The sequence below is a fragment of the Triturus cristatus genome, chromosome 12 (assembly GCF_964204655.1).
Source record: "Triturus cristatus chromosome 12, aTriCri1.1, whole genome shotgun sequence".
Taxonomy (NCBI): domain Eukaryota; kingdom Metazoa; phylum Chordata; class Amphibia; order Caudata; family Salamandridae; genus Triturus; species Triturus cristatus.
Genome location: NC_140595.1, coordinates 67,596,405 through 67,618,098, shown reverse-complemented (window position 1 = coordinate 67,618,098; position 21,694 = coordinate 67,596,405). Strand labels below are relative to the sequence as shown.

At 45.5% G+C, this 21,694-nt stretch overlaps 1 protein-coding gene across 3 annotated transcripts in view; it reads right to left on the bottom strand.

Moving 5' to 3' along the window:
- RFX2 (regulatory factor X2) overlaps positions 1-21,694 on the bottom strand; it is a 182,818-nt gene that overhangs the window by 27,435 nt on the left and 133,689 nt on the right. For all 3 annotated transcript variants that reach the window (XM_085636800.1, XM_085636802.1, XM_085636801.1), the window contains one exon: positions 18,172-18,380. In XM_085636800.1, the coding sequence (XP_085492926.1) occupies positions 18,172-18,380 (209 nt within the window). The remainder of the gene's footprint in view (positions 1-18,171; positions 18,381-21,694) is intronic.

Below are 21,694 nucleotides of genomic sequence, written 5' to 3'. Positions count from 1 at the left end.
AGGCGGCAGTGGTGGGAAAACTGCTGGCTGTGGTGGTGGAGAAACTATAACTTCCTGTTCTTGAGGAGGAAATCTTTTCCTATAATCCTGCAGCATACTTTGGAGGTCTAATAGTAATGCTGGTGGAAATTGAGCAGGTGGTTGCACAGGCTGGTCAAAGTATCTATATTGCTGGTAATGAAGAGGAGGGGCTTCATACTGTTGGTAATATTGTTCCTCTTCGGCATAGTAGTCGTCCTCCTGACATTTAACATTTAGTTGCGAGGGGCTATAAGCTGCTCCAAATTGACCCTCATCATCTGTATCTTCCACGTCCAGAAGATTACTGGGCGGTAAAGGCAAAATCTTTGGGGTCTTAAACTCCATGCGCACCCTCTGCAAAACCGGCGTCAAAAAACCAGTATAAATCACTGCTGGTGACATTCTGGTAGTCGACGGGTTCATCATCGATGGTGGTATTGCCGCCGTCAACGATGGTATCGTCATAGACGTCGACGATGGTATAGACGTCGACGATGGTATCGTCATCGACAATGGGGTCCTCATCAACGATGGGGTCCTCATCAATACAGTCGTCGTCGATGGTGTCGTCGCTGATAATGGTTCCATCACCGGCGATGGTTTTCTCGGCGACGAATGGCTCGTCGACAGCGCAGTCGACGCCGAAGCCTTTGATTTAGAAGCTTTCGATGATGGAGGTGTCGTCGACGAGAAAGGTAATGTCAATATAATAGATCCCTTGAGACTCACCGTTGACAAGGTGGTAGTTACTGAAGGCTTAAAAGACGACATCGTTGTGACAGTTGAAGAGGTAACAGGCAAGATTAAGGTGGTTTTCTTTCCAGATTTCATAGAAGTTCCTGATGGCTGAGAGGATGAAATCCCAGAGGAGACTTTATATTTTTTCTCCTGATTGAGGGATTATTTCGCCATGAGAGAGGTTTTAGGTTGTTTCCTTTTCTCCTCAGGCTGACCCACTGGCGACCTCTGCCTCTTATGAGACCTGGACGAAGTATCACTCTCCGCATCTGAAGTAGCTTCATTCTTCTTTTTAAGCCATAATAAAAGCCGCCCCTCTCTAGCCTTTAGAGTTTTAGATGGGAAAGTGCGGCATATCTTACAGTGCCTTGCTTCATGCTTTGGGTAAAGGCAATAAATACAGTCTTTGTGGCCATCATCAACCTGAACATTTTTCTTCCCACAGGACTGGCAAGGCCTGAATAAACCTTTAGAATCCGACATAATCCTGATAAAGTATAAGATATACACTTATCTGAAGCTGTAGAAACTGAGCCAGGCTCAGGGAGACTCCCTTCCACAATGAAGTGCGGTGAAAATCTGAGGGACTCCGCCTCTCTTGGGAAGGTTCTACAGGGTGCTGGTAGCTGATTGGTTGTGTTTTTTAGTTTGGTCTCTTTTACAAAATGAGACTAATAGGCTATGCAATGCATATTTGCATTCATTAGGCCTATGGTTTTTAGGTCTCGCCTGACCCAGCGCATGCGCTGGGTCAGGCGAGACTTTTAGGAAGGGCTTCAAAAAATGCTTCCATGGCCGGCCTACAGCTTGCGTGCATGTGCGCGCGCTTACAAGCAGAGGCGCCATATGGCTTTCCTCGTCATGCTCATTAAGCACATCGCTCACCGCGCTTGATCATGCTCGCGATCACTTTCGCGGCCGCTTTGCTGTTCTCAGCCCCCCGCCTCTCTATACTGAGAGCAAGGCTGGCACGCGGAAAATGCTTGTATTCCAAGTGAGCTGTATGCTTTATTATTATTTTTATTTTTGGGACACGGGGGGGATTGGAGAAGTGGGTGCCACTCTCATAACAGGAATATCTTGTCAAAGGGCGGAACAGCCATTATCATTTGCCATCGGCCCGCCATCTGTCTTGTGCGTTATGGGCACCAGAAGGGCTGCGGCCACTGCCCACATGTCCTCGCTCGCCTCCGGGCTTCCAGTTACTCGGGCGGGACGTCTCCGAGAAGCGGGGACACTTCACAAAGTCCAGATCAGGAGGCAAGTTGTATTTCAAAGATCTGCCGCACGTGTAATTTCCATTCCAACTCATGCGCTCTGGGGGTTTCAGCTGCTTCTTCGACGTGACCCTTCAGTGACATCGATGTTTTCTGTTTTTCTCAAGTTCCAAGAAATGTATTACAAATAAAACGTGCCTTCTTTTCTTCTTTTTATTAAAATCTGAGGATTTAACTTGTAATTCCATTCTATGCTTGCACAGAGTAATGCTAGAAAGCATGACATGGAAGTGAAAGTAAATTTGAAAGATACTTAAACTCACAAGCAACAGTACGTCTCATGTCTTAACTCTTTGATTCTCATCATGGGTGACACTGGCAACCATGGCAGAGTTTCTGTGATGCTCATCAATATTTAAAAGACATTTCATGCCTTTGGTGGGAGGACTGAATTTATATAAAAAAAATAGACTTTACAAATGTAGTCTACATTAAAGTTGTGTTGAAATTCATGAGGTAATAAATCTTGTGTTCTTCATTGTTACATATGACAATTTTAAAAAAGTGAGAATTTAAAATGTCATGTTTTATACCTTTAGTTCGTATTCAGTACTTCTCCACCTCCCCAGCCCTATGCACCGGCTGCTCATGTTTATTTGTGTGCTCCTATTTGGACACGCCTTTCATCTTTCTAGATTGGAGGGATGTCCCCACGCATCCTTTATTGTAGAGGGCTGTGCTCATCTTTCATGCGTTCCCACCGCTAAGCTCCACTACCATAGCACACACCCTTTTTTCTTCTTTAGTGGGGGCCTGCCCCACCACACTAGCCTTTTTTCGCATCATGTGATGCTTGTTTGCATGTTATTTTGAAGACATTACAGGTTGACTCTGATGCAAAAGCGACCTGATACTGTACACACTTTCTATTAACCGGTGCCCACAAAACGCAAATAGGATGAATAAAATACAGTGGATAAATAATAGTTATGACATCTCTTTCATCATCAAAAGCAACCAGGTGGCTCGCAATACCAAGGCAGCCTGCTGATCATGCTCTTTATGTTCTACACTAAGAAAACGCTAAAGCAGGGTTTTCTCTCTATGTGCAAAAGTAAACAAATGTTCCTTGTACTTCCCGAACATTTTTACTGGGTTTAGAATACCCTGCATGGCAGTCCAGACGGAACAATCCGTGGTGAAGCGCCATCCTAAACAGAACAGACCTGTGCCACAAGGAAGACGTTTCTGACAGCACAGCCAGCTGTCTGAAACATGGCGTTCACAATGAACAATGAAGTGGAGGAACTGCGTTTGGTGGAGCAAAACCTCAGCTAATTTATGTGAGAGCTCCTACTCTGCTAAACACTTAGGGGCTTATTTACAAGCCCCTTGCGTCACCGGTGAGTAATTTGTTTTGTGGGAAAAAGTGACGCACCTGTGGCGCAAGGGGCTTGTAAATAAGCCCCTCGGGTCCAAGAATAAGAAGTGCACAAGTCACATGTGTCATTTAGGATGGCAATGTCCTTTGAATCATTTGATGCGAAAAGAATAACCAAGTAGGAGCAACCTGGTACTTTTGCATCTTTACTTGCCCAGTATCCACTGGTTTAATTGGGAAATTCCTAGGCATTGCAGGACATCCCATAAAATAACCCAGATGACACCATAAGAACAGTGGATGACAGAAGATAGGGCCCTTTGGGCACTGTATCCAGCCATAACCTCCCAAACATATCTCATCATGATTGGATCTAGCTATGCTGTAGTGTTGTTGGTTAGTGCTCCAACCACATTGACATTTCCAAACCCTCCGCGGTTTGCGAGTAAGTCAATCATAGTCAGAGATAGGGGCGGCTCTTCCGCTATGGCAAAAGGGCGTCGTCCCCCTGCCAGCACCCTAAAAAAGGTGAAAAATAAAACAATAAACAAGCATTGGCTTAGCCAATAGGTCTCGCCTTTGGGACCTTATAAGTGTTTAGCCATGCAACAGTTGATGTTGTTGCACCAAGTATATTGTGCTGCATAACCAGTTTCACCTTACTGTTTACTGCTATGTTATTTGTACCGCGGGACTCCCACTACGACAACGGGGAATGATTCAGGCATGTGAATCTATGAAAGATTCCCCAACACTGGATAAGCAACATTATCCGTTTGGGTATGTGAGCAGTAGATCACACGCTCTGCATAGACTATACAGCAATATACTACCAAAGCGGTGGCTAACCTCTAGCTGTTGCAGTCGTTTGAAAAAGTGTTTTAAGTACTGCCTGGCCTACATTAGCTTGTTGCCTCGCTAATACATCTACACAATAGTGCTTGGTGAATGTGTGCGTTGTAGGCCTTGTTGCTGCCTTACCGGTGTCAGCTAGGGAATATACCCTAAGAAGGACATAGTAGCCCCTATTTTGCAGGTGGAATGCGCTCTAGGGGGTATTATCAAGGTTCTTTTTGCTTTCGCATAACATGTTTGGATACATTTCACGATCCATCTTGCAATGTCCGATTTCGATATGGGATTGCCTTTGTGTGGTGGAGAAAACGCAACAAAAAGTTTTGTATTGCAAAATTCGTTTTGTTCTTCCCACATAATATAGTAGAGCTCTTTTAACATCTAGTGTGTAGAGCTCATTCTGCTACAGAATCAAGTTGAGGAAAAACACAGGTAACAACTGATTGATATGAAAAGCAGAATCTACATTAGGAAGAAATTTGGGATTGGTTCGAAGAATTACTATGTCTTTGTGAATCTTAAAGAAAGGCTCTTGTATAGTTCGTGCCTGAAGTTCACCAACTCTCCATAGGGAAGTGATTGCAATGAGAAAAGCAACCTTCCATGAGAGGAATTGTAATTGACACCTGTGCATGGGTTCAAAAGGTGGATCCATTAGCCTTGTAAGAACTATGTTTAAGTTCCATACTGGTGCAGGTGGGACTCTTGGTGGTTTCACTCTTTTTAATCCTTCCATAAGGGCCTTAATCCCTGGGAAGCTGAATAGAGATAAGTGTTGTCTGTTTTGTAAGTATGGTGCTACTACTGCTAGATGCAAGTGAATGGATGTGTAGGCTAGTCCAGACTGCTGCAAGTGTAAGAAATAACAGAAGATGTTTTGCACCGAAGTATCAAGGGGATAGATATTGGTATTGGTACAATAGATAAACCGTTTCAATTTTGCTGCATAACATGCCCTAGTAGTAGGCTTTCTAGCCTCTTTTAGGATATTCATACAGTCTGGTGGTAATTGTAAATAACCAAACTATTACTTCAGGAGCTATATCGCTAGGTGGAGTTCTTTGGGATTTGGATGCTTGATTTCTCCATGGCTCGGACTGAGGAGACTGGAGTTGAGATGCAGCTTTTGGTGTGGAACTACTGAGTGCTCCAGCAGGATGGTGAACAAAGGTTGACATGCCCATGTGGGAGCTATGAGAAACAGTTTGAGGGATGTTTGTCTGATCTTCCAAACTACCAATGGAATGAGTGGGAGAGGCGGAAAAGATTAGGCAGATATCCCTGACCAGTTCATCCATAGGGCATTTCCTTTGGAGAGCGGGTGTGGGAACCTGGAGGCAAAGCATGAGCATTTTGAGCTGTGGCAAACAGGTCTGTGTGAGGAAATCCCCATTTCTGAAAGTAGGGGAGGAGAATCTGGGGATGAAGTTCGCACTCATGGATTTGCTGTCTCCGTCTACTGAGAAGGTCTGCAATCTGATGGTTTGCTCCTGGAAGACGTCTTGCCAGGAAATAAATCTTGTGGTGTATAGCCCATTTCCAAATGGCTTATGCTAGGCGTGACAGTTGGAGAGTGTCCCCCCAGTTTCTGTATATAGTACATAGCTGTCATGTTGTTTGTGCGGACTAGGACAGCTTTGCCCATGAGGTGATATTGAAAAGCTGCTAGTAGCTCTAGGTGATTTATATGGAGACGCTTGTACTTTAGACTCCATAAGCCTTGGATTGTGTGATTTTGTACGCAAGCACCCCAAACAGTGAGCAATGCATCTGCTGTTAGCACTGTCTGTGGAACAGTGTCGCGAAAAGGACGCCCTTTGGATAAATTTTGTGGGTTCCACCACTACACAGAGCGAAGTGTGTGGCCATCTACCAACACTAGATCAGTCAAATGACCCTGCGACTGGTTCCACTGACTTGCTAAGCATTCTTGAAGGGGATGCATGTGAAGTCTTGCATGGGGAACAATTACGATGCAAGACACCATCATCCCTAGCAGTTGCATGAATACTCTTGCTGGTAAGGATTGGTTGGGCTGAAACTGAGCGAGAACGGACTGAATACTGAGAATTCTAGTTGAATTCAGAGAGGCTAGAGCTTTCTGAGCATCAATCGTGGCTCACAGATAGGTTTGTGTGTTGGAAGGCTGTAGATTAGACTTCAACGTGTTCATTGTAAACCCTAGTTGGCGCAGTAAGTGAATAGTGGCTTGAGTGTGTTGGAGACACATTTGGTAAGTGCTGGCTTTGATGAGTCAGTCGCCCAAGTATGAGACGACGGAGAGGTGTTTTTTTCTGAGATGGGCTGAAACTACTGCCAGGCATTTGGTAAATACCCTGGGAGCAGTGGTGACTCCAAACGGTAGTACTTTGAATTGGTAAAGATGACCCGTTATCATGAATCTGAGGTATTTGCGATGAGTGGGATGAATTGGAATGTGGAAATATGAATATGCCTCCTTACACCGTATGCTTTTTTTCACCCAGGCAATTACAATGCGGTCGTGACAACGACCACGTTGTAACAACGCATACCATTAACCTGGAAGTCGTAACAATGACTTGCTCTGGGGGGGGGGGGGGGCGCTGGATGTTGGAATAGTATAATTTACTATTCCATCTCCAGTATGTGCAACAGTAGGGAAGTTGTTGGATTTTAAATCCAACACCTTCCATCCCCTCGTTGTTCCGACTTGCTGAGTAATGGTATCCGTTGTTACAAAGCGGTCATTGGAACAACCGCTTTATAACAACCGTGTTATAATTGCCTGCGTTGAAAAGGGTTCGTTGTAATCGATGTTTACCTGGAAATATGCGTCCTTTAAGTCTAGAGTAGACAAAGTCGCACTGCTGTAGAAGTGGGAGCACTTGTTGAAGTGTCATCATGTGGAAATCCTCTGACAGTATGTAGTGATTTAGGTCCCTGAGGTCTAGACTAGATCCCAAGGAGCCGTCCTTTTTGGGAATTAGAAAATACAGGGAGTACACGCCTGATCCGTGATATTGTAACAGTACAGGCTCTATGGCGTCTTTTAACAAGAGCGACTGGATTTCCTGTTCGAGTAGGTGTAAATGTTCTGATGACAAATTGTGAGAGCGTGGTGGAATGTTTGGATTGTTGGTAAGCTCTAGGAAATAACCATGCTGGATAATTCCTAACACCCATTTGTCTGTGGTGATTGATTGCCAAATGGGGAGGAATTGTAGAAGACGTCCCCTGACAGGTGTTAAATGATCAGGGGAAAGTGTAGGCAAGTCATTGCTTGTTAGGGGAGGGGAAATTAAGTGGTGTGGAACCTTTACCCCTACCTTTGCAGTTGTTACCTCTATATCCTCCTCTAAAGAAGCCTCTAGTAGAGAAGGATTGAAGGAGCGACGAAAGGAGCCACGATTAGAAGGCGACTGCAGAGGTCCCATAGACTTGACCACTTCCGCATCTTTTTTCATTTTTTCGAATTACTTATCCACTTGGGGCCTGAAGACATGCTCTTTGTCAAATTGAGTATTTAAAATAGACTGTTGGACTTCAGGTTTGAAACCAGAAATTCTCAACCATGCATGCCTCTTTAACAACACACTAGTGTTGATCTTTCTAGCTGCAACTGTCAGCAGCATCTAAAGAAACGCGTTACTTACCTGTAACAGCAGTTATCCAGTATTGGTGTCTTTCATAGATTCACATGCATGAATCATTACCCGTCGTCGAGACGGGAGCCTCCGGTACATAAAAAAGTAATGTCCTATAGACATACATAGAGAAAAATAGGCCTAAGGGCCTCCCCTTAGTAGCCTATCCTAGTCCTTATGTAAAAAGGACCAAACTCTTAGAGCCAGCCAATCAGATGTCGCCTCCCTCTAGAACCTTCCTGACAGGAGCCTCAGTCCCTCAGATTTTCGTACGCACCAAGCTAGGTAGGCGTAATATAGTTAGAGAGAGACGTGAGTCCTTCCAGGGGAGGCGGGAGGGTTGCATGTGAATCTATGAAAGACACCAATACTGGATAACTGCTGTTACAGGTAAGTAACGCGTTTCTTATCCAGTATTAGGGGTGTCTTTCATAGATTCACATGCCTGAATCAGAGTAGTCAGCAATACATTATGCACATTTCTGATGTAACATGCCATATAGTTATTTTAGATAATACACATATTACCATATCAGTTTGAAACATTGGCATACGTCAAAACAGTATATCAGCAAAAGATGTGCATACCAGGATGGCGGGATGTTGGAAGGCTCACCTCACTGGAATAGATGGCGAAGCACCGCCTGGCCCACTGCTGCATCCTTCATAAGTTCGGCATCCAGGCAGTAGTGTCTGGAGAAGGTGTGCGGTGACTTCCACGTTGCCGCTCTACAGATGTCCAAAATCGGCACTCCAGCGAACAGCGCTGCTGATGTGGACATCGCTCTGGTGGAGTGCGCTTCCACCCTGTCTCTTAAAGGCCGTCCGGCCCCGTCATGGCAGAATGCTATCGCTGAGGAGATCCACCGTGAGATGCTCTGTTTTGTTAGAGGCATACCCAACCTTGGCCTACTGTAGGCCACAAATAGCTGTGATGACTTCCTGAAGCTCTTTGTTTTGTCTATGTAAAACTTAAGACACCTTTTGAGGTCCAGAGAGTGGAGCGTCCTTTCTGCTGCCGTGGTAGGGTTTGCAAAGAAGGAACGTAGAACCACCGGCTCGTTGAGGTGAAAGTCTGAAGGCACTTTCGGTATGAACTTGGGATTTGTCCTCAGCACCACCCTGTCCTGTTTGAACTGCATGAAGGGTTCCTGAATGGAGAGAGCTTGTAGCTCGCTGACTCTCCTGGCAGATGTTAGAGCGAGCAGCAGAGCCGTTTTCCATGATATGTACTTGATGGAAGCTCGATGAATGGGCTCAAAAGGGTGCTTCATGAGTTGGTTAAGGACCAAGTTGAGGTGCCACGTCGGTGGGACCCGTCTAGGTCTTGGGAAGGACCTATATAGTCCCTTGAGGAACTGTTTGATAAGCCTACTGGACCAGAGAGACGGGCCTTTGTAAGTCCTGGTAAAACGTGAAATGGCCGCCAGATGCACCTTTATGGATGCATGCGCCAATCCCGACTGTGCCAAGTGTAGCAGATATGGCAATATCTGTTCAGGTGTGATATGGAGTGGTCTCAGGCCTTTCTCTGAACACCATACGCAGAAGCGTTTCCATTTGAGAGAGTAGGTTTTGTTGGTACTGTCCGCCCTCGCTTTTGCCAGCACGTCCCTGCAGTCCTGCGGGATGTTTAAATGACAGAACTCTCTGTGCTCAGGAGCCAGGCCGATAACCTGAGCGATTGCAGGTTCGGGAATTGCACCTGCCCGTTGGACATTGTCAGCAGGTTCGGGTGCTGTTTCAGACGAATCGGTGTCCTGATGGAGAGGCGATGAAGGTCCGAGAACCAGTGCTGCCTCGGCCAGCACGGGGCAATTAGGATCAGGGTACAAGGCTCCGCCTTCATCTTCCTGAGGACCCTGGAAATCATCGGGAACGGCGGAAAAGCGTACGCAAATACGCTGAACCAGCCTATGGAAAAGGCATTTCCGAGTGACCTTGGTTGGGGATGCCAGCTTGCGTAGTTTGGGCATTTGGCGTTCTCCATGGTGGCAAACAGGTCGATTCCTGGGACTCCCCATTCTGAGAATATGTGCGTTAGCGTATTCTCGTCGAGCTCCCATTCGTGGGAGAGGGATTTCTGTCTGCTTAGGGCGTCTGCAATGGTGTTGTCCTTGCCCGGGACATAGTCCGCTCTGAGAGTGATCCCATGGAGAACAAGCCAGTTCCAGATCTTTTGCGATTCGCGTGATAGAGTGAGCGAACGCGTTCCTCCCTGTTTGTTGAGATAGTGCATCGTCGTGGCGTTGTCCGTTCTGACGAGCACCTGGGAGTTCTGGATGCGTGGTAAAAAGGCTTGTAGCGCTAGATACACAGCCCTCAACTCCAGAAGATTGATATGGAGATGCTGCTCCTGATCTGACCATTTGCCGCTTACTCGGAGGTCCTGAAGGACAGCTCCCCAGCCCGCCAGAGATGCATCGGTGGTGATCACCAGTGGCGCTGCTGGAAGCAGGAACGGCAGTCCCATAGACAGATTCCTGTAATCCTTCCACCATTCGAGGCTCTTGGATATTCGCGGTGTTATCCTCACAATGTCTTCGAACGAACCCGTACTCTGAGTCCATTGGTTCGTGAGGGCTTCTTGCAATGGACGCATCCGAAGCCTGAAGTGAGGGATGAGGAGTATACAAGAAGACATCATTCCTAGGAGTGATTTGAAGGTGCGAACTCTTAGGGACTTCCTTGATGCCACCGCCGTGGCCAGAGATATGATCTTGTTTTTTCTTTCTTCTGAAGGAAATGCCCTCGCGCATTCCGTATTCAAGGTCGCCCCGAGGAAGGTGATGCTTCTTGTTGGGGACATATAGGACTTCTGAAGATTGAGAGTCAATCCTAGATGTTGGAAAAGATTGGTACAGGCGTTGGAGGATTTGGTTGCGCCTGCAGCTGTCGGTGCCTTTACCAGCCAGTCATCGAGGTAGGGGAAGACTTGGTGACCCATTTGACGCAGGAAAGCTGCCACAGGTGAAAGGCACTTGGTGAAAATCCGCGGAGCGGATTTGAGGCCAAACGGCAGGACCTTGAATTGGTAGTGCTGTCCTGCCACCTCGAAACGTAGAAACTTTCTGTGCCTCCTGAGTATCGGGATGGGATAGTAGGCATCCTGAAGATCCAAGGATGTCATGAAATCTCCTTTTTCTAGAATGCCTAGTATTTCTTGGAGCATCACCATCCTGAACGACTGACTCTTCAGGAAAGAGTTGAGTGTCCTGAGATCTAGAATGGGCCTCCACTTCTTTTCCTTCTTGCGTATCAGAAAGAAGCGGGAATAGAATCCTTTCTCCCTCTGAGCCGATGGAACCCGCTCGATCGCTCCTTTCTTCAACATCTCCGATATTTCTCGGAGTAGCAGTCGCAGATGTTTGTGTGGGAACCTGCGGGGAGGGGTTGCAGGTGGGATGGTGGTAAATTCTAGGGAATGGCCGAATCTTAGTAGTTGGAGTACCCATCGATCCGTGGTGATGAGGCGCCAATTTTCCAGGAAATGGGTCAATTTTCCTCCAATCTTTGATGAGGGAGATAGTAGCTGGACTGGCTGGAGTAAATGGTCACTGGCGTCCGCCGGTGCCCCTCTTCTGGTTCTTACCCCTGAAGTTAGATCTTCCATAAGAAGACTGCCGACCTTGTTGCTGTTTCTGCTGGTACTGGGTCTTATTCTGGAAGGAATACGAGGACCTATTCTGGTAGGATCCTCTGTAGGAGGACTGGCCTCTAGATTTGTTGCCCCGAAAGGACTGATTCCTTGCCTGCAAGGTTCCAAGCGCTCTAGCCGTATCAGTGTCCTTCTTGATAGCTTGGAGCGCCTCGTCAATTTTATCTCCGAAAAGATGCTGTCCGTCGAAGGGCATGTCCAGCACCTTCGTCTGCACTTCCTGCCTGAACGATGTTGCCTTCAGCCATCCCTGACGGTGCAGGACTGCAGCCCCAGCCAGTTGACGAAAGCCAGTCATGGCCACATCTATGGCACAATCAATGATCTCGGCCGCCGAGGATTGGCCCTCAGAAAGTAGTGCCTTGACCTCCTCCTGAACTGCGCTTGGCAGCTCCGCTAAATATGGGGCTATATCCTCCCAAAGTTGGCGGTTATAACACCCTAACAGGGCTATGGAGTTGGCCACCTTGATGGTCATTGCCGAAGTGGTCGAAAACCTTTTGCCAATTGTGTCCAACTTTCTGCCCTCCTTGTCCGGTGGGGCTGACAGAGGAGAGGAAGGGTTACGAGAATTCTTCTGGGCCGCCTGGGTCACGACCGAATCCGGTTTCGGGTGTCCATTAAGGCAAGCTGGCGCCGTGGATGGAGCCTTGTACTTTTTATCCAGGCGTGGAACAACCGCAGGTACGGAAGCCGGCGTCAGCATTAGTTTCTTTCCCTGGTCCCAGAGAAAGTCAATAATTGGGATTGACTTCGTCGTCTTCTTCGTCTGCTCCTTGAAGTCATGCAAGAAGCACTCAGTCTCCGTCGATTCCATGACCATATGAAACCGCGTTGCTGCTCGTTCAACTATCTTATGAAAACCGCCAATATCCACTGGCGGTGAATCAGCGTGGCGCGGTTGTGGGGAAGCAGGGGAGGATGCCACATACTCCTCCTCCTCATCCTGGTCAGTCTGGTCTTCCTGGACCTCCCCCTCTTCCATCTCCTCAGCCTCCTCATCCGATGACTCTATCACCTGAGGTGGCAGTTTCTCGTGGCAGACCTGATTAGCTGGTCGTGTTTGCTTTGGGGCTGTCGTTGGTGGATTTGTAGTAGGCACCGGGCCCCCTGTGTCCAGAGCTGGCGATTCCGGGAAACGTTGCTTGTAGTCCCGGATAAGGTATTTGAGGTCATTAACAATGGACAGGGGAAGGCATACCATCGGGGTGACCTCCGTGCGAACCTGTTCCCGGATGGGGCGTTCCTGGCCGCTCATCTCCTCCTGTTCTTCGTCCGTGCTCTGACATTTGACGTGCAGCTCCGAAGGGGAAGTAGCCTGATCAAAGAGCTCTTCTTCCGACTCCTCACTCTGAAGAATCTCCATAGGCAAATTGGTTTGCACCTTACTTGGAGACGTTGTTTCCGGTGTAATCTGTGTTCTGGTCAGTTTGCCAGATCCAGAACCCTGTACAGGAACCCCTGCAGTCTTCCGTGCTGCTGTTAACGGTGGTAGGGCCATAGACGACATTCCTACTAGTTCGGATTTCTTCCATGGCTCAGAAATACCCATGGACGACGACGACGTTCCCGTCAACGATACCGTCGTCGACGGCATGGCCTTCGCCGACGGTGTCCCCGTCGACGATGTTTTCCTCGTCGACGATGCATCGTCGACGATTCATTTGTCGTCGACGCCTTTGTCGTCGACGCCTTCGACGTCGACATCTTAGTCGTCGACGCCCTCGTCGTCGACGTCTTCGTCGTCGACGGGGGGCTCCTCATCGACGATGTCATCGTCGACGGGACAATCTTAGTCGTCGACGATGACTTAGACGTCGACGACGGTTTTAGCAGTATAACAGACGAAATAGGTGTACCTGCTGACGACGATGAAGGGGTGGTGGTCGTCGACGAGAAGACTGACGACGCTGTCGTTGTGGACACAGTTGTCGTCGCTGTGGAGACATGACCTGGTGCCCTTTTTTGCGCTGAGGAAGGTGTCGCAATTTTGCTGGCCGACAGGGTAGGCTTCTTAAAAGTCAGAGAGTCCTTGTCAGACACTGAAGATTTTGAAGATCTTGCCTCTGAAGACTTCTTGTGTGTCTTCATAGGAGGAGCATCTGAGGGGCCAGGAGACGTCACTCTCGGCCTCTTCAGGGAGACTTCAGAGGTTCCGGAAAAGCTCGCCTCTGAGGATACCACACTCTCCCTGTCCTTAAGCCTGTCCAGCCAGATAAGCAGACGACCCTCTCTGTCTCTCAAGGTCTTGTGAGGGAAAGACCTACATATTTTACAGTCCTTAGGCACGTGGTCAGGATAAAGGCAATATAGGCAGAGGTCATGCTTGTCGTCCACATGTAGCCTCTTCTTCCCACATGAAGAGCAGGCCCTGAAAAGGGCTTTCTTCTGGGATTCCGACATGCCAGGAGTTTTAGAAGAAATAAACACTCACTGCAGTAATAAGAGGCCTGAAGTGGTCTGCGTTCAAGTCCCCTGAAGAAGTAAGTCACTGAAAAAGTGAACAATCTGGTTTGAAAGAAATCCTGAGGAGAACTCAGGCTGGAGACTCCCTAACACAACGTGCGGTAGAAAATCTGAGGGACTGAGGCTCCTGTCAGGAAGGTTCTAGAGGGAGGCGACATCTGATTGGCTGGCTCTAAGAGTTTGGTCCTTTTTACATAAGTACTAGGATAGGCTACTAAGGGGAGGCCCTTAGGCCTATTTTTCTCTATGTATGTCTATAGGACATTACTTTTTTATGTACCGGAGGCTCCAGTCTCGACGACGGGGAATGATTCAGGCATGTGAATCTATGAAAGACACCCCTAATACTGGATAAGCGCATCTAATTGATGTATTGGAGATGAGCTGCCCTTCCTGCACGAAATCCTGAGCTTTTGCTTTGTGCTCATCTGGGAGATATTGGAGTAATTGTTCCAATTCGTCCCAGTGTGCTCTATTATACCTGGCTAGTAGGGCCTGGGTGTTGGCAATGCGCCAATGATTTGCTGCTTGGGCGGCTACTCTTTTAACCGGGGGCGTCTAACAGTTTTGACCCTTTGTCTGGAGGGGGAGCATCCCCTGTAGTTTGTGAATTTGCCTATTTACGGGCATTAGAAACAACTAAAGAGTCTAGAGGTAACAGCCCTTTAATAAAAGCTGGATCAGAGGGAGCAGGCTCATATTTGTCTATTCTGGGGGTGAGAATGCAAGCATGCACAGGGACATAACAAAATATCATTGGCATGTCTCATCATACCTTTGAGCACTGGTAGAGTCTGGCTAGCCCTTTGTGTTGTACTGAGCGTTTCAAATAAGATATCTTCCTCTAGAGATTCCCTGTGTAACTGTACTCCATGAAATTCTGCAGCTCTAGCAAGTAATTCTAGATATCCCACCTATCGTCAGGAGGGGGAGGTTTTCCAGGATAAAGAACAGAGTTGTTACCTGTGGGTGAATCAGTGTTGTAATCCTTCCAGGATCTATTGGTAAAATATTGTCTGCCCCCAACTCTATTATCAGGTGGTGGGGTGGAGCGTTAGTTGGTGTAATGAGTAAATGTTCTAATGGTGGGGAAGGTGGTGCAGAAGAACATGGAGGAGGAGGAGGAGGAGGAGAGGGGTTAGTACCTACATTCTTCTTCTTTAAAGGAATGATAAAGGGTGTCTTCTGACTCAGGTTTGCGCTTCGGAGGTGGTTTAGTAAGGACATGTCCTGTATCTGGATTGATATAGAGTTGCTCTTGACTTGGGTTTTGGGAAGTCGAAAATTGTATCCTGTTGCTTCGGATGAATATTTTTCCGTTTCGGCACCATGGATTTTGGTGCCGGGATAGAATAAGTTTTCAGCACCGAAGGTTTCGGTTCCCAACCCGTTTTTGATTTCGGTGTCAAAGATTTTGGCTCTGAATCGGTTTTTGGCTTTGAGTCTCTAGGTTTTGTCTCAGTGCCTGACTTTGGCCAACTCGATTTCGAGCTGGAAGGCTTAGCAACGTGTTTTGGTGCTGAGCCGGAGGGCGGGGCGTCAGAAACATCCTCTTGGTGCCGACCTTGGGCCGAAGGCGGGGGTGGAACCGAAGCCTTTTGTTTGGGCTGATTTGGATTTTGGGGCAAGGGGGGTTTGGTACACACGGGACGTTGACCTTGTGGTAAGTCTTCTTCCATCTTGGAGTCCGATTCCAGAATAGAGGCGAGTTCCTCTTGTTTTCCTCAGCCAATTGTGCGAACTCGTGCTTGGATCCTCCACCAAAGATGTCAAGCATGTATTTGACATTTTGCGTCATCGAGCCCGACGATTGCGGAGCATTTTCTAGGATCAAAACGATTGGCACGTGTCGCAGTCCTGTTCGTTGTGCTCCGGAGATAAGCACAAGTTGCACACTTCGTGTGAGTCGGTGCGTGGATATTTCGTGAGGCACCAAGGACAGAATTTGAATGGAGTATGTTCCATCGACTGCGAGGTGGACAGACTGGGTTAGGCCAGACGACTTTCCTGAAGTTTTCGGATCAAAATAGAGGTTTTCCTCGTTGGATAAGATACACGGAGAGCTGGGATATGCGTTTGAAAAACAATACAGACACGGGTAGAGTGGATTGCACACCGAGGGGAACCCGAAGAACAGTTTTGAACAGGAGCACAGCAATGCACGTCCGAACCCAATGGCGGAAAAAAAACAATCTAACAATAGAGTCGATGCCCACCGAAAGGAGTCACCACCTACCTTGTGACTGGAAAAACGTCTTCGAAGAAAAACAACTTGCAAACATCCGGACCCAACACTAGATGGCAGGAGTATGCAAAGCATGTGATCTACAGCTCACATGCCTCTACCACAACGTTACGAAGATTGATTTAATACTTTTTAACAGTGCGGCATACCGCGGTTTCACTTTCATTGCATCGGACGTGTTCTGTGCCTTTCAGCACTGCTGCGTCCCTGGATTCACATGACACTCCCTGACCCCACCCCCACTACTCAGCAGCAGAAGCCAGAAGCAGCAGTGCCACCGGTTACAAATGCCATTGAGGCCGGCAGCGACAAGGTAATTGGCACGGGAATCATCTAAATGCCCTTTAAATACAGCATGTGCGTGTCAAGAAGTATTTCTTCAGTTTGTTTTTGATTGTTACTTTCTGCTGCCCCTTGGATTTATTGTCCATAACTTTACCTAGCGTTGGGCTTCTTTTGGTAGGACTCAAGCATGTTTGTCCGTCTTTCCAAGGCTATTCCTGCTTGCTTTGGATTCGATACCTGGCGGACACACACTCAAACGCACGCACACAGTTTCTCGCAAATAATTACTTTGTTTAAAAGTAATCCAAGTTGATCGCTGTGCTGTATCATATTCTTGCAATGTGCATGTTTGATCGCACTGGTGAAATGAGAAATACAGTGACTTGCAACATTGTTCTTTCACTTTTGATGTGAACAATGTTAGGTTAACAAACTCATTTAAAAGGGCATTTTGTCTCCTGGAGTTGGGGTGATTACAAAGTGGAGGCAGTGAAGTATGAGGTGAAAGGGCCACCCATGCTGGAAACTGTTTACATTTATATGCTTCGGCACTCCCTGTTGCGTCCCCTTTTCACATTCAGAGGCATTAATTCACTGTAATTAACGTGTGCATATCATTATCCGCTGCGTCCCGGCCAGCTGCCGAAGAAAGGTAAGTCGACTCGTGAAAAATCTGCATTGTAAAGTAGTTCCTTGCCAGCTATGATAACTGCATACATTACACATCTGTTAGAACACGTGGATAACATGCATGACCTCCTGCCTAATCACCGATTAAAAGAAGGACAAATGTTACCATTTACAAGCGGTCTCCTGTTTGCATATTAATGTGGAGACGTTCGCATCATTCTTCCATTGATGGAAGAGACTGCATTTCACGTGCTGTCGAGCAAGCCCCAGTGCTCTCTTGCATATTGTTGTAGTGTTAGGCGTTACATCTCAAATAACAACACCAACATTTTTATTAGCTGCTTTCTTTTGGATTGCAGCAGATTCTTCTAGGGACTTTGGGTCCGACTTTGAGGCCTGGATTCCAAGCCCGGCTTCGCACTGGAGGTTGTGTCATTCTCAACAAATCACTCAACCTCATACATATTTCATTTTGCTTCCTTCGCTGAGCTCTCCAGCCTCTTTCCATCTTTCGGCAGCAGGCAGTGGGAATGACAAAACGGTGCAGGCTGTGGGCTGCTACTGCTCATTTAATCATGCAGATGCCATTTGGCAGCTTGCGTGATAAAGTGCAGGAGCCCTCGAGAGCAAATAAACAAGCATTTGCAATGCAATTGATCTTGCATTTGCAAGATTTTGAGCTATTGGCATTGTAAATGACAATGCCTTTTATTTAGGTGTTTAAAAAACCTGCAATAATAAAAGGCATTGTAATTCACAATACCTATAGGTCAAAGTTTTGGCCATGCAAGACCTATTGCATTGCAACCCACCCTCATCCACTCCAGTCACAAGCCCACGCTGCCCATCTCTCTACACCCCATTGGCAATGTACACTTTATTATCATATCATTTTACAATATGTAATATTTTTTTTATATTTATTAGGTGAAAGACTAGAGATTTAAAAATACATCTAATAACAGATGACACATTGTCATCTCTCATGAAAGGAACAAAGAGTTCTGATACAGGCATTGAAAGGTTACCAAATGATCACTGCAATTTACCTGTAAAAGGACCACTTGAGGAGAAACTGTCTCGCTGCTTTGGGAAAGCTGGGGCTGCCTTCATGAGGTTTGAGGACCAAGGTGACCACATTGTCCAGCCAGTTCGCCCACTGATCTAGAGAGCTTTGTTGCTGTAGCGCCAGTTTGAAGTCTTGTTCGAGCTTTTGCACCATACCCTCTTCACATTGACAGACCCAAGATGCCTGTTCCTAAAAGCATAAAAACACTTTGGTTCAGGTTGATACAAGCCTTTAACACATTACATCACCTTACAATTTTAGAAATCCACAAGATCCATAACATGCTGCTGGGCAACAATCATTTATAGAGAGCCTGTAACAATGCACGCTCTGCTAGCTGTTAAAGTAACTTATGGCCACTATCTTCCTTAAAACATTCATTTTGCTGCCATTACTGCTTACCCAAATATCCTTCACAAACCTTTCTTCAGAGTTGCTGTTATGTTCCTCAAAGGTTTTAAGAAAGTATTTCCTTGAGTCAGAAGTTTTTTGGAGACAAAGTGGTCTTTGCAAAAGTCCTTTCCTGAACTGTAATCTATTTAACCAAATTGCCTAATTTTTTAAATTTTTTTTATTGTTTTAAGATTTACAAAATACTTTTTCACATCAATTTTCTAAAATAGTGACTTTAAAATAACAATTGGTGTCTATTTTTAAAGAAAATAAAGAAAACTTGGCCAATATAGCCTGTGAGAAGCAGTTAAAAAAGCCCCTACTCTTATAGGCCTAACTTTCCCATACACTAACCATAACTACAATCATGCATGCAAATTGCAACATCAGAGATGATCACATCCCATCAATGGCAGGCTTGTGTTTTTGAGACTGTTTTTTCTCAGTCTTTTAAGAAATACTAGATATACTTTAAATATTTTGTTATATCTTAGGTTATCTCATCCTCATTTCAGACGGCGACTAAAAGCAAGTCAAATTTCCTTGAATCTACCTTTAGTTACGCTCAAATCATTAGCAATTGGCACAATGCAAGACAATTCACACAATAGTACTCTTCAATGTACACTCTTTCACAGGTAATATACACTGAAACAGTAATTTATATTTTTCACCTTTAAAAAAAACGTATTTGATCAAAGAAACAAACACAGTTGCTCTTTTTGTTTGACTACCGCTGAATGACATCTAGACAGTAGCACTTATTTGCCAAGCATTACTGACTATATGTTTAATTCAGAGTAGACATGACAATGAAACAGGGGCGGCACTTTGAATCCTGTTCTGACAGCTCTTTTCATGGTACTGCTTTGTTAGTCTTAATTTTAGCATGTCAATCTACCTAAGATCCAATGCTAGTGATGGAAGCAACTTATCTGTAACTATTGTAACAAGCATTTGTACTTTTCATACATTCACATGGGACCCACCCTCCTATTTATTCCTACCAAGCTCTGAAATACTGACAATTTGAGCCTGCGAGGAGAAGCTGTACCTCAACTTAGTGGCCAGAGTTCAGGTCACAAAATGGGATGAACTGTCTAGAAGTAGTGTATCGTGGCTTCACCATATACACTCGATCATGTAAACACAGTGTGACTGAAAAGAACATCACACCAGGCTATAAAATGCTGCAGTGCGCTATTTTTTTATTTTATTTTTTAATATGACAGATTGACGCAATAGTTGTCCATAAGGAAAGCCTTAATGAGTCTGTTGGTATGTCTGAAAGGAACATCATACCAGGTTAGAGTTCAGAGCAACTCTCTATGCACCACTGTGTTGCTTTCAATTTCGAATTTTCTCGACTACGCAGGCAAGTGGTTATGATATCCCAGTTCGAAACGTACAAGAAATATTACCAAAGTTTAATAAGCTGCACTTCCAACATCACAACAGTAGAACACTAACCCATGTTTCTCTCAAACCCAAACACATCCAATGACTGTAATGAAGAAGAAAAAAAGTGACTTACCTGTAAACTGTGGTTCTCCAGTATTGGTGTCTTTCATAGATTCACATTCTTGAATCATTCCCCGTCGTCGAAGTGGGAGTCCCATGGTACATAAAATAGCAATATATTCATACATATATACATAGTATAGCAATAGTATAGCTATAAAATACCATAGGAAGTATTGTAACATAGCAATCAATAGGAAAAAATGTGTCACTTTATTAGCTAGTCCAAGTCATTAGATATAGTCCAAACTCCAGCCAATCAGGCGTCAGCACCCTCTAGAACCCTCTCCCCAGAGACTCAGAACCTCAGATTTTCTAGCACGAGAGTGACATAATAGTCAAGTAAACGAGGGAAGCCTCTGAGAGGAGGTGGGTGGGTCGCATGTGAATCTATGAAAGACAACAAAACTGGAGAACCACAGTTTACACGCAAGTAACTTTTGTTCTTCTCCAGTATTGGGGTGTCTTTCATAGATTCACATGCTTGAATCAGAATAGATAGCAATAATTCCAAAACTGTAAATAGTCAGCTATATATAAACACACGTATAATATATATATATATATATATATATAAACACACGTATAATATATATATATATATATATATATATATATATATATATATATATATATATATATATATATATATATATATATTCACTTAAAAAACCATAGGTTTCACACATGTTATAGTTAGCTGGACATTTCACTCGTAAAAAATCTATGAAATTCCCCCGTTATAGTTACTGTAGGCAACTATAACTCACGCGACCGCAATCCTCTGCTGATGACGTCAGATATTACATCACTGTATTTAGACACTTATTTACCCATGTCTTCTTCCATTAATCTTTAGCTATACATATATTACAAATATTTATTTTTCATAAAGACACATATGTCATCAGTGATGTAATATCGGACGTCATCAGCAGAGGATTGCGGTCGTGTGAGTTATAGTTGCCTACAGTAACTATAACGGGGGAATTTCATAGGTTTTTTACGAGTGAAATGTCCAGCTAACTAGAACATGTGTGAAACCTATGGTTTTTTAAGTGAATTTGCAAGGTTTTTTAAAGGCTAATTCGTAACTATAATGTATGTGAAACCTATGGTTTTTTCAGTGAATTTGTACGGTTTTTTAAATGCTAAGTTATGTATTTATTAATTTTCTTTTCTTTCAGGTTTTTCACCGTGCGCGCAGCGTGAATTATTTTTTTTTTTAAATCGCGAGGTGCGCGCGCTGTGGGCGCTCGGTGCGCGAATGCGTGCCGTGCACGCAGGGTGCGCGCACCTCGCGATTTAAAAAAAATAAAAGTTTTTTTCTCCCTTGGGGGTCCTTCTGTGACCCCTTGACCAAGGCTAGGGGGTCAGGAACTGTCCACTCTGCCCCCTTTTCACGTTCTCCACCTTTTTTTTTCACCCCCTCAGACTGCGAGAGAGAAAATGGCGGCCGACACTTCCTAGTTTCGACCGATTCGAATGTTTACTGACATCTAACAACCAATCAGAATTGCGCTCGCGCACGGCAGGGTGCGCGCACAGTGCGCGCACGGTGCGCGTGTATAGATATTGATATGCTTTTA